Consider the following 14,116-nt stretch of genomic DNA (forward strand, 5'->3'; position numbering starts at 1 on the left):
AACAGTAAAATGTCGTGATATAATAGTTATAAATATCGCTATAACGATATATTGATTGTCCCTTTAGCATTATTCATATTTTATACATATATTTATATATTCCACGTTATTTTTTGTTAAGCTTACACTGAAAACATTTTCAGTAATCACATAATGTCTTCAATTGCATTTACTTAAATGCCATCAAACCAAGGTCGTACATTTTGCTATTACATACTAAAGCATAAAAAAAAACATTTATGAGATCGTCTCACAGGATAATTTTGTAAAACAAATATCTAACACTACTCGACTCATGAAAAAAATTTATGTCAAAAATAATGTTTTTCAAGAACACGTCTCATGTACATGAATATGTGACAATGTTTCACATGAAAGATATTCATCGGAAAGAATGTTTCCTCGACTCCAGGAGTCGAACATATTTTAATTTATACGAAATCACTATGTGCTGGAATTTGAACAGAGGATTAAGGTCCAAACAAAAACAGTTACTAGCCTCAAAAGAGATCCAATTTACAATTAGTACAAGAGTACAGCAATTTGAAAACACAGAGTATTGGGGAAAGCCGAACCATAAAGTAAAAGTTAATACACATCCACAGATATTCATTATTCACAGCTTCCTAAAGACGGGGATATGGCCGACTCAAAGGCCTTGTTGATTCTCCGACTATTGGGCCGGAGAAACCGTTTCTGTGTTTGATTTGGGTGATAGCTGCAACAAAACACCAAGAAGACCAAAAAATCAGAAAATAACGTAGCTTTAAATCTGACACAAACTTTTAGACATAAAGTGAAAATCAAATAGATATACAATGCCAAATCGTTCATGGATTGTCAAGGATACCAAGAGGAATTGAATTCGTTCCTCTCTTGTTATCCACTTTAAATTAAGTTTTCAATAATGCAATCATGGTTGTATAGGATATGCTCGAGGTATCGACCCCTATGACCCATTTGAGTGCACATCCTTGGTGAGTGGCTGGCACAACTTTCTGCACACAAAAATATAGAATTTTTTTCCCACATTGAGATTCCAAAATCCCATGCATGATTGCAAGGGACCCATGTACTTTAGTCAATCTTAAGCCTTTAATAACTATGGTCACAAGCTTAGATTTAAAATTTCATGAAACATACAAACACGACATAAGATAAGCGCTCTGATAGATGTAAAGAACAAGCAAACAGATCATACCTTGCTCTGCAGATTAAGTATTGAGGACTTCAGCAAAGCATCACCGACAATCAACCTTAATTTCTTCACAAACTCTTCTCGGTTTATCTTCTTATTCTGCCAAGAATTATGTAAACAAGACAACCAACAACTTTAAAGACTTATATAGTAGACATTTACAAACAAGAAAATTAAGTTTCAACAAACAGACCGTGAACAGCTCATAATTGGACATGACAAGCTCCATATTTTTAGGAGGAATTTTATTTGAGATGGCAGCAAACAGCACAGAAAATGGCATCCATGGGCTGTTGGGAATTCTTGCGGAAGTTGAACGATTAATTAAAGGTGTATGTGATGTTACATCTGGATGACCAAAGCTTCCCTAGAGTAACCAGAATCCACCTCAAGTGAGAAATAGCAATACAAAAGAACACTTTGAAAACAAACCAAAACAAGGGATATCAAAAAGCCCTCAAGTTAATAATGGTCAGTCATATGATCATTATCATGAATATCACGATAATCAAATAAATGCAAATAACTTATACCCACCAAAAAACACTTAAAGCAATCAACTCCTGATGAGCGCAGGTGAGGCCAATAGGACAACTATTTGGAAGAGCCAGACTTCTGACAAATGCTATTATCCTTGTCCAATTTTAAAATGCTAACAAAAATACTTACATTCTTCGTAACTTGAATTTTTTTATCAATCTAAAAAATTCATGATTCCTAGCTGACAATAGGGATTTCATACCAAACGAAAAAATGAAAGTAGCACCAAGAGAGAAAGAGACAGTAAATAAAATAAAATCGAACATTACCTTGGCATGAGATTCTTCATCATGACTAGTGATCCCTGAGACATCTATCCTGCTCTCTGTCTCAACCGAAGGTGGTCCTGCACAATTATTATCAGACAAAAGCTCAAGCTACTCAGAGAGTTGGGAGAAGAATAAATAGTTTATCTGCCCAAAGGCAAACGGTAAATTGCTTCCCAATTTTTTGTCATCCGAAAGGTTGTTACTAATAACTGTGCAATGCTGTCAAATAAGACAAACTCAAGTAAGTCAACTCATACCCTTCCCACTTATAGGAGGCAAGTAAATTGTTGTGCAAAAAAAATTCCCTCAGATTTTTAGATATTCTTACTAAATATCTGGAAAAGATAAATCAATCAATATACAAAATTCTTGATAGAAGCAACTTTCTCGTACTCATAAAATCATCACACCATCAAAATTGAAATAAAACATAAAATAGGAAAATTTCAAGCTACTTGGATTCTTAGCATTCGCACAAGGGCACAGATAAGACAGCTAATGAAGTTACATAAAATGCCACAAAAAAAAGATTTATCCTCATAACAAGAATAGAAAATTTCATTGGGAAAAAAAAAATCACCTTCTCCATTAGAAAACACCTTGAAACTTATGACAGATTCTGGGAAGATATGAGAATGCATGTTCATGTTCCATACAATGTAATGCTTCGGATCTTCAAGGTTGTCAACTCCACTGTCAAAGTTCTCATCACTTGGGTGAAACTGAGCCGAACCCAAATGGACACACTCCATGTTTCCCATTATTACACGACAAAGTACCATATTTCGAGTATCATTTTCGTCACTATCAAAATAGCTTGCACTGCAAAATAGATAAGATTCTTAACAAGAACTTAAGTTAAGAGATATAGTACACTTAGGTTAAGCCGAAATACGACAATACTATGAGACAAAATGAAAGAGTATTAATAAACAACCATGGGCATGACAAAAAAACATAGATCATTAAAAATTAAAATGATAGAAACAAAATCACGTGGGACCAAATTAGATAAAAAAATTACCAGCTGGCTATGATTCAACAACCTACATTAGCACCAGAAATTACTCAGCTCCTTAAAAATTGTTGTTCCGATTTCAAAAACAGAATGTGGGAGAATAACTCTATCATTTGACCTTGAAATACCATGTCAAGAATATCTAACTGAGAATACAAATACCAATAGCACAGCTGTATGATCCCAACATCATCACGAGTTCAGGATCCAAATCCATATATTAGTAGAAGTTGATGAAAAAAAATAAGTAAAAATTAAATATTCAATCGCAAACGAAAGAAGTACAAAAAACTATACCTGAGATCACTGCCATTAGCAGGAATGAGATCAACCCCAAAACCATACAAGGGCTCAATTTTTGATCGCTGGAAGTAGCCAATTCCATACTTCAGTATACTAGACACCATTCCTTTGGAACAAGGAAGCCAAGCATAGAGGACATTTGCACTCCCCCGGTATCTTTCAGTGATTTCAATCTGTTTCTGAAAAATTTCATAGCGTGCATCAACTGCAGTACTTGTGCAATGCTGTATGTCAACTATTATTGCTTTTGCAAACACGTTGATGCCTTGGAAAAACCGGTCTTTTATAGCAGCAATATCCAAGGACCTCTCAATAGGATTTGCTGCCACAACCATGTTGGGTTCCACGTTTTGAATTTTATCATATTGATCATCAATTTTGGCACAACTATCAACAATTTCATCACCAGAACCTTTTGGTGCAAAATTCTTGTCGATACACACTTGCTCAAAATTTGCACAGGACTCCCCACTAAAATTATCCAGATTGAAAGAGTCTAGTCCTTTTATCTCCAGCTCCAAGTGCAAGTTGATATCATTGCATCCAAGAGGTTTATTAGCCATAAGGTCCTCACCTTCAGTATATTCATAGTGACACCCTTGTGCTTCGTCATACTCACCGAATATTTCAGGGAAAAAACAATTTCCAGAAACATCTATCCATGCAATAGGCTTCCGATAACCTGTATTCAAATCAAACTGCATCATGTGCAGAAAGTCCAGTAAAATCTTATTACCGTCAAGCTCAACCTCTATTGCAGTTTTCTTAACAAGGTCTTTCTTTAGAAAGGAAACTATATATTGGGGAAAATCATTCCATTCACCCTCATGATAATGCATCAGGCGGTTGGGGGGCCCACTTTTTTTAAAGTTAGAATAACACTTCAGAAAATGTTTCCCAGAGGGACTAACGCAACTGCTAAATTTTCTCACAGATCCATCCAACTTTCTCCGCTTGCCAAGCTTGTGGATGGAAGAACAACGAGTGGATTGCAGAGGCAAGGCCATGCTGGTAGCCCCAATAAAATAGGTCTCACATCCAGCGGACCGTTTTCTCTTTAAGTCAACATCATGTGGACCACTATCCAATACCTTTACGAACTTCATTTTGATTTCTACTGACCGCTGGATCAATCACTATCCACCAGCTAACAGCTGAAGGTTTCACAAACAAGAAGTCCGTACAATGAAGCCTTGGTCTTGTTTCAAAGAAACAACCCCATCAGGGTGACCTTAGAACACAGTTGAAGATTTATGTATAAACAGTTAGTGAAACTCAAATAAAATTCATGAGAAGGATATCAGTGTAATAAATTACTCAACACAAACCAAATAATAAGAGTAGGACAAAAAAAACATAATGTGACAATTTGTAGAAAACACAACTTCGAAGTTATATACCACCAAAGCAAAGATATAAGATAATGTATTTATAGACTTTCTTTATTATCTCGTGAAGAGAAGAAGCAGAGTATCAAAAAGGAAAGAGCCACCAAAGAAATAATTCCTCTGGAATGAAAGACATGGTAACTAAGCGATATAATATGTTAATGATATATGTAAACAGTAAGTGATACTATCAAGGAAGTAAAAATTTTAGGATGCAACACTAACCGTGAACAAAAACAGAAATACAGAGAACATCACTTATACTCTGACTTGGCGTTCCCATAGCAAACCGGTTTTGTTTTAAAAAACAAATGAACTCTCACGCCCAGTGTGACTCAAAATCGAAGGCATGTCTTAAAAAATATACCGACATAAATAATAGAATGAAAAAATCAAGTGGTTTTCTATCAGGGCATCATAAAGCAGGAAGCACATCCCAGCCAACTATTTAGGTTGCAGCTAATAAGACAGTTCCTAGTCCAACAAGTTAAATAAAAAAATAGATTGTCAAGTGTCAACTAATTGGACTTTGAAATTTGTATCAAATAGAACATTAAATTGATAGAAAAATATAGACATTTGTTCAGCATAAAATAGGCGATACTAAATAAAGTCATTTGTTTGGGACAGAGAGTCATTATAGAAGTAAAAACATGGTCAGGGTTATTAAAAACCGCATGCCAATTTAATGACAGTGCTCAAGATGCCTTATTAGAAAGTGAAAACTACGAAAATTGCATGGAAAGATGGTGTCACTAAATTGAGGTACTCAGATGAAGCAGGTAATCAAATTTATGCATTTAAATACTATACAAACTTTCATTGGAAATTTTATAAGCATGTGCCCAAAAAACATCCAAATTTCGATAATTGTGTGAGCTCATTCAGAAAAATAGTTTTCTACGCTCGTTCCTCGTACCAGAATGAAAGAAGGTTTGAACTTCGTAGACAATCCTCCGGGCATCACATGAAGTATGCCTCTCTCTAGCTTTGGAAACAGGAAGACATACGATAGGAGTTCATGAAATGGATGAAATTGGCATACGTGTTTTGGCAATAGAACACTAGCTAAAAATGGGCCCAATTGGCTAAAATTTATTACTCATATACATCCACATCTACTCGTGAGCGATTGAGTACATTACTTTTACAACTACAAAAGCACGCTAATAAAAGAAAAAAACGATAATCAATGAAACCACCGGTAACTTTTAACTTATTTTTTTATCATGGGTTCATAAAGAAATGTCTATTGAAAGTAATATAATTCTTTGATTTCTTTCTGACCCTCCAAGTGTGGGCATCAACACATACCACAAGGAGAAGGGACATCAGGCACAACAATTACTTTTGGGATTTCCATTCTCTGCAAGTTCAATTCTTTCCAACATCTGATGGTTTAATTGCTGTAAACAGTATCTCTAGACAAATATCAATACATTTAAGGACTTCGAGAGCCGCAATCCACCAGTCAAAGTCTCTTATCATTGACTGTATAAGGTTCATTTTCCACAAAGAAAATAACAGTGGGACTTCAGAACATATAACAAATACTAGTTAGATGTACTGCCACCTCAAAATCTGGCAGTAAAGAATCAAGATGTTGCGTCAAAATTCATAAAAGAAATCATAAATGCATTCTTTTGCCTTCAGAGATTGAATTCAACACCCTAATTGCATTCTGGGGGTAAAGAATTGAGACTCTGCAGTCAAACTTCATAAGATTCCACAAATGCATGCTTTAGGCCTTTAGATATCTGTTTCCTGTTTTACTTGGCAAGCTCCATTCAAAAAATTAAGTTCCAGACTGGGTAAAATAGGTGATTTGCAGCAAAACTGATTGTGAGAAAACAAGTTAGTTTAAAAATTTTTGAAGATGCATATATAAATCTATGCGCTTGATGCCCAACACATTAAAGACAGCTGAATTAAACCTGTAAAACTACTTACTATTTCTTATCATCAACAGCTTTTTCATTTTGCTATTGGTGATCACATAAGTGATAAATGTCATTTTTTCGACCAATTAAAAATATTTCCAAACTCGACTTCATACCAGATATGCATGCTGGAATCAAAAAGTTTTTCTATCACATCTTTTAATTTTGCCATGAATCTTTATCGATAAGAAATGACAAGTTCAACAGTTTAAAATTCAACGAATTAAATGTGCAACGACTAGTTGGAAAATAGCATTTTCAATGGTGTTGGACTGTTGGGTCCAACTAATGCAAACAAACCAGTTATCCGGCACAATGAACCATAATCAGTCTGACCGATCAAGAAACAGTTGTATGTTCCACGTGGATGCACCAGTTTCCAAAAACAAAATTGCAAAGACAAAATATATTAATTATCGTATGATTCTGAGTTCTGACACAACTGAACAGTGCGCACAAACAATAGCTCATAGGTATAAATGGAAAAAGTATTGTAAATCATGCAAATGACACTCAGGAGATAAAGATACGAGTTTCCCTGTTTTTATATTCGTATGAGCCAATCAGACACAAACCATATTAACTCAAGAACATACACAAATTTCAAAGATGAAGACCGTGTCAAAAGGGGAAGAGGGATCGCACAAGCGTAAAGATTATACATCATGAACGCTCAATGTATGCCAATTTTTCACGAACTGAAATCAGATTGTTCGATTTTTTTTCATTTTGCTAAATCGAAAAAAGAACTTCAGGTGAATTTTATAGCCAAACAAATCACAAAATGACACAATTTAAATTGAATTTTTTCTAGCTACAAAAAAAATCATGAAAATCATTTTTTTTAAATCGTGTCAAACCAGAAAATTAACCAAACCTCCCAAATAAAAAAAAAAAAGAAAAAAAAAAGTAGTAGACAAAAACTCAGGATTTTCACTACGGAGGGAATCTCAGAGTAGTAAAAAATTCAAGAATTCTTTCCTTTTCAATAAAATTACTTCATAATTTCCAAAAAGAACACTTTAATCTGCCCATGAAATTATAGATCTGTATTTTTTAAATCTTCTGTGGAACCGAATCAAAACTCCAAAAAGGACACTTAAATTTTCCCATGAAATTCAGAGCAGATCCATTATTTTCTCTTTATTTCTCCGTACCGAATCAAAACCAATCGAACCAAAACAAAATCACATACATGTATAAACCATACACAATCACGAATATACATACACCATTCGTAGGAAGAAAATATACCTGAACACGTATACATCGAAATACAAACAGAGAGAATACTCGACAAATTATTTTTCTACTTCATTTTCCTCCTGCCCATATGCAATTTGCAAACCCTAGTTAAATAATCAATGATAAGGAAATTTCAGTCTAGTCCTTGAAATATCTAATATTTACAATCATCATCTAAATTTGGATACTTGTGAAATTGAGAATGTGAGGTCGTTTGATTTTAGTAGTTTTTTATTAACTTTTTTTTTTAAAGCTAGCTATTGAAATTGATTTTTTTAAGTAAAAGTTGTGTTATTTTTGTGTTTAGATAAATTGATAAAATGAAATTTAAATTCATTTTTTAATTCATTAATTGATATATATTTTTCTATTATACTTCTATAGATGTAAACAATAAATATAAATAATTTAAATAACACATTAAATTTATAAATCATAACAATATCCATACACATTGAAAATCTAAAAAAAAAACCTAAAAACAACCGTTAGTTCTCACATTCCATTGGCTATAAGTTATTTATATAAAATTTATTTTAATGTCAACTTTATTGTATTGACAATGAATTTTTTATCTCTCATTTCTTTCATTTGTCTAATGTTGTCTTGTCTTAGCTTCTGCAGTTTTGTACATCTATGATAGATATAATCATTTTCACCATCTTGCTCAATTTCACGCAAATCATCAATATTTTACAGTTGTTCAAGAATATCTCCAATCGCAACATCCAATCTTATGAAATTGCGCAAAGCAAAACAAGCCACTATAATTTTGAATTGAGTATCCGGAGAAAATGTCGGCATATTTTGTAATACATTTCATCATGCCTTGCATACTCCAAATGTTCTTTCAATAACCGTTCTTAAACTTGAATGATAATAATTTAATGTTCTTTCAATAACCGTTCTTAAACTTGAATGATAATAATTAAATACTGCATTTCTTGATATGAACTTTGGAGACAATCGAAATTGAGGTAAATGATATCTATTATGAAACGTCTACTACTCATTTTTCTTTAAAATATGCTATAAAATTTTTTTTCATCCTTTAAGCTTTCGACCGAAATATATCGACATGTATAAACATATAATTTTGCACCATTTAAAATAACTCATCAAATATTTTACTCAAAACCTAAAACGTATTGTAAAACGTAGAATCATCAACCAAAACTTAAAACTAACATGTTTCAAAATAAAGCATAAACCCTTTAATCCTTTCAAAACTACTTAAAAGCATAAAAGTCAAAAAGGCCATCAAAATCTTTAAAGTAATCTTAAATCATATAAGTGAGGAAAAACTAGCAAAGGTCCTCGAGTTATGTGCACTATCAGCCCAACTAGTTCAACCATAAAGTCCTCCATCATCAACAAAATCACGCTCACATGTATCATTCACACCTAGTGAGTATATTGACTCATCAAACTTTAATCATGATAACAAGTAATACATATACATTCACAAAGCAACAGTGAAAGATACTTTTAATAAAATATCTTTTCATGAACATGCATAACTTTAAATTCTTTTTCTTTTCATCATATCTTTTTTCCTTTCATCATATACGTATACGTTTCTCTTTTATTGAATTCAAGTCATTAATTGTGACTTTCGTTTCAGCTTTTGGTTGATAGATCCATCTACGTATAACCATGGTACCAGGCGGGGGGAGAGGGACATCAGCGACACTCTCACCTGTCAACTGAGCATTGGCCTTACATATCATCATATCCTTTCATTTTAGTTACAATCAAGTCACCTACTCAATCTTTCATTATATTCATCACTTATAAAAATTCGTGCATATATATCAATTTTCTTTAAAACCAAGCATGCAACACATCTTTTAGCGTTATCTTTTTTCACCATAAAATTCTATAATCTTTGAAAATAAATATTTTATCATTCATTACAGCATTCACGGTACTGCCAGGAAGTCTAACATTTTTCATGTGTAAAATGATTGTTTTGCCCCTAAACCCTAACTTTTCCAATTTACACTTAGACTTTAAAACGACGACCAAATCCATCCAAACTTAACTTAACACCTTAAAATACACCCATAAACATTTCATTGAGGTAAACTTAAGCTGCTCGACTAATTTCTCCATTTGTTTTACAACTTAAACGTACGTCCTGGTTTTAACTCGAATCAACTCGAAACTTAATCAAACTTTACCAAACTTGAATCATAACTTATTAACACTTAACCATGCCCTATGCAACCAAAATCAAGCCATTTAAAACCCTTAATCAAGTCTAGGAAAACCACTGAAATTCTGCAATCTTTTCTTTTCTTTTTCGAAACCCTAGCTCTAACAAACCCTATGCCCCTTCGTTATTAGCATTCAACCAACCTGTCCAGCCCTTTTGCAACCATCCTAGGACCATGCTCGAGACCTTAACAAGCTACTGGACCGGACCTACAGCCCACAAAAGCAAAACCTCACCCATGCGCATGAAGCCTTGCGCGAATCCCAATTCTTCACGCATACAGCCTAGTCCCTTGCACTAGCCTATCTAAGACCATGACTAGACCCCGTAGGACCTTTGAACACATCCCAAACAGCAACTAGCAGCCGCTCCCTCCTAGTACCAAAAACGAAAAACCCTAGTCCCGCTAAACCCAAAGAAACATGTAGCTCTTGCTTCCCTAATGTCCAGCCCTTAAACATTCATCTATGAACCTTTAAAAATGTTGAAAAGCGTCCCTCTTAATAGCCCTATCAAGGCAGCCCTTTTGTGATAATCGTGAATTTAGAAGCATAAAAATCAAAGTTTTATCATGTACATGCCTCAAAAACGAAAACAAAAGAAGGGTTTCATATTTTTCAGGCAAACATGATTAAACACCCATAATATGATATGAACGATGAGTAAAAGAAGATTAAGGTGTGCCTTTGTGTATTTCACGCACAAAAAATGATCATTGACGCGAGGGACGTTGGGGAGAGAATGGGGAGAAGATCTTGCTGAATTTCCTTCAATATTCACGTGAATTTGCTTTTGAATCTATTATGTGAGTAGCCGTGAGTTTGAGAGGAGAGTCCTAGTTGCTTGTGTGCGTGAGTTATGAGGTTTAGGTTAGGGTTTTGGAGCCTTGTTTTGATATAAAATACTTGGTACAAGTTTAGGTCCAATAACCAAAGTATAATAGACTCAATAGGCCCATTATAAAGTACACAAAATATTTTGTTAAGGAATATTAGCCGAGTTCCAAAAAGTCCTCATTTTCGTCAAAAATCGACTACCGGTTAAAATACGACTCGGCGCGTAAAAACACCTCAAAAGTTACCATTTTCGAAATTCTCATTTAAAATATACCATATATTAAATAACTAAAAATAATTATTTGATAAAAAATTTTTTCCTTTACAGTCCCGGTCTTCGGTCCTTGGTCACGTCTCGAATAACATTTAAAACATTGTTTTATGCATTCTAATTGAAAACCATACTTTAAACATGTAAACATGCCTACCACATTGAATTAATTCAATTAAAATAATTTAATTAGGAAATTTACATTTTTCCTAGATTTGTATGCAGTTGGATTACGCTATCGCATTTTGGACCTTACAATTCCTCCCTTCCTTAAATGAAATTTTGTCCTCAAAATTAAAACTTACCGAATAACTCCAGGTAGCGACTCCTCATGTCTCTCTCAGTTTCCCAAGTAGCTTCCTCCTCCAAATGATTTAGCCACTTGAATTTGACCATTTGTATAACCTTTTTTCGGAGCCTTCTCTCTTGCCTATCCAAAATTTTTATAGGCCTTTCCTCGTATGACATATTTGGAGTCAACTGCAGAGGTTCGTAATTCAGTACATGTGAAGGATTCAACAAGTACTTTCGCAGCATTGAGATATGCAACACAGTATTCACTCCAGCTAGCATCGGTGGCAACACCACTCTATAGGCTAATGTTCCAACTTTTCTCTAGAATTTCAAACGATTCTATGAACCTTGGACTGAGTTTGTCTTTCTTACCAAATCTCATAACACCCTTCATAGATGCTACATTCACAAACACGTGGTCCCCCACTGCAAACTCTAGTTCTCTTCGTCGCTTATCGGCGTAGCTCTTTTGTCGGCGTAGTCTTCATCATATCTCATATTTTGACTACTATCTCTGTTGTTTCCTTGATCAAGTCTGGACCGAATTCTCTTCTCTCATCAACCTCGTCCCAATGTATCGGTGATCTACACTTTCTCCCATAAAGTGCCTCGTAGGGAGCCATACCTATAGAAGATTGGTAGTTACTGTTATAGGTGTATTCCACTAGAGGTAACTTCGGTTCCCAACTTCCTTGGAAATCGATCACACAAGCTCGGAGTAGATCCTCCAAAATTTGAATCACCCTTTAGAACTGACCATCGGTTTGAGGGTGAAACGTGGTACTGAACAACAACTTTGTTCACATCGCTGAATGCAGACTCTTCCAGAAAGACGATACCTCAGATATCTGTTAGAAACATTAGACACAGGAATTCCGCGCAGTCGGACTATCTCTCGAATGTACTGAAAGGGGATCGATTAAGGTGCCGGTTGCGCAACGGAAGTTTCAAAAATTTGTTTCAACAAGAACAATAAATAACCGAACACCTCAATGCTATAATGTGTAGCAAATACGTGAACACACAAATGTCATACATAGGGTGTTTTAGAAAAATTACCTCTCAATCACAATGGATTGATGATGGCTCCAACTTAGTTGATATACAACTAAGCTCTTGAATGGTAGACACAATCTACAAACTTCCTTTGAGCACTCCTTGCTCAAAAATTAAGCCCACCACAAACAAGCTAGAACCCCTCTTATTTTGCACTAGAAAAATAAGAGGATTTTTCTTTAAGAAGTGTTTTCTTTCTTCAACAATTGAAGAAGAAAAATGGAGAGTATTTTGGACTAAAATTTCGGCCAAGTGAGTTGTGGAGAGAAGGGAGGATGACTTTTCTTGGTAGTGAAAAAGTTAAAGCAAAAAGGTGCATGTGCATGTCATGCAATTAACTCAAAAGTTGTCTCCAACCCTTCACCTCCCTAGCATGCTTTTTTCCCTTGGGCTTGTAACAATTAAAAGACCCATGGACTTTTATTTAAATGTCCCAAACATATTTGAGACCATTTAAACTTCACTTGATTTTACTCAAGCCTACTAGTTTAATAATTATTTCTAATTGGTCTCTACAAAGCCCAATGTTATTTAATTAATCCAACATTTGATTTAATTTAATTATTTGAAATCTACTAGGTCCACTAGTGTTTAATTAATTCAACACTTGAATTAATTTAATTTAGTCCATAATAATGTTTATGAAAATCACAATTTTCAAATACATTATTTATTTGGCCAACTTTTAATTTAGGAACACTTCCACAAATTAAAAGTTACATTCCCCTTATATAAGTCATACTTCTAATTTTATTTACTGTAGAACCCGAAAAAAAAAAAATCAGACTACGTATAAGCCATGCATAATTATTGCTATTTAAATTTAAAAATGATTTATATATATATATATATGAAGGGTCTAATTCATTTTGATATTTGACAAGTCATAACTATTTATTTTAAATGCAAAAGTTTAGTTTTATCTTTTCAGTTAAATACGCGAGGTCGGACCGGAGTTTGGAGATTAGAGATAAGATTAATAATAAGAAAAATATTACTAAATTTAATTTAAGTCAAAGAATAATTTAATTTTAAAGAAAAAGAATGTTTTAAGATTTATTAAATTTATGTGAGCTAAGTAGTTAAATAAATTCTTTTAGGTTCAATATTTAATTAAAGCTTAAATTAAATTATGTAAACAAATAAGGATGAATTAATCTAGATATAAAATAGTCAAGAAATTTAAAATAGCATATAAATAATAAAATTTTAAACCATGCAATGCCATGCAAGATTCTATCCTAAATTAATTTGTTAATGTAATAAAATAGATGATTAAAAATCTTAAACATTTAAAATATAAGACTTAAACAATACCATGCAAATGGGTAACAACTTTCGGTCAAGACATTAAAAAAAAAATGTGGTAAATTCATTCAAATCACCTCATTAGCCTTTAAGGTGAATGCAATTCCTCACCTTTAATTCATTAGTTATTAGTGAATTCAAGCACAATAATATACCTTAATTCTTCCTTAACCCATCATGCTAGTCAATAAAAGAAAACATGCAGCAAAAATGAGGTAAAGAATCGGCTAAA

General features: G+C 33.7%; 1 protein-coding gene across 3 annotated transcripts; it reads right to left on the bottom strand.

The window, feature by feature from the left end:
• Window positions 1–470: 470 nt before the first annotated feature.
• Window positions 471–8,079, bottom strand: LOC140985043 (inactive poly [ADP-ribose] polymerase RCD1-like). 3 transcript variants are annotated; one of them, XM_073452778.1, is made up of 7 exons: window positions 7,911–8,079; window positions 3,323–4,559; window positions 2,588–2,829; window positions 2,008–2,084; window positions 1,392–1,565; window positions 1,202–1,297; window positions 471–718 (listed from the first exon to the last, which is right to left on the bottom strand). In XM_073452778.1, exons 2-7 carry the CDS (start codon window positions 4,432–4,434, stop codon window positions 674–676), a joined length of 1,746 nt encoding a protein of 581 aa, XP_073308879.1. In that variant the 5' UTR covers window positions 4,435–4,559; window positions 7,911–8,079; the 3' UTR covers window positions 471–673. The 3 variants fall into 3 exon arrangements, with proteins under 3 accessions (XP_073308879.1, XP_073308880.1, XP_073308881.1); XM_073452779.1 differs by lacking the exon at window positions 7,911–8,079 and adding an exon at window positions 5,636–5,704; XM_073452780.1 differs by lacking the exon at window positions 1,392–1,565.
• Window positions 8,080–14,116: the final 6,037 nt, after the last annotated feature.

The sequence above is a fragment of the Primulina huaijiensis genome, chromosome 9 (genome assembly GCF_012295235.1).
Source record: "Primulina huaijiensis isolate GDHJ02 chromosome 9, ASM1229523v2, whole genome shotgun sequence".
Taxonomy (NCBI): domain Eukaryota; kingdom Viridiplantae; phylum Streptophyta; class Magnoliopsida; order Lamiales; family Gesneriaceae; genus Primulina; species Primulina huaijiensis.

Bases quoted from the DNA above. Each gene is read 5' to 3' on its own strand.
- LOC140985043 (XM_073452778.1), bottom strand. From the start codon at position 4,434: ATGAAGTTCGTAAAGGTATTGGATAGTGGTCCACATGATGTTGACTTA. The intron at 2,085-2,587 runs GTGATTTTTTTT...ATAATTGTGCAG, and splicing joins GGTGTTTTCTAATGGAGAAG to GACCACCTTCGGTTGAGACA. The intron at 719-1,201 runs GTATGATCTGTT...GTTTTGTTGCAG, and splicing joins TACTTAATCTGCAGAGCAAG to CTATCACCCAAATCAAACAC.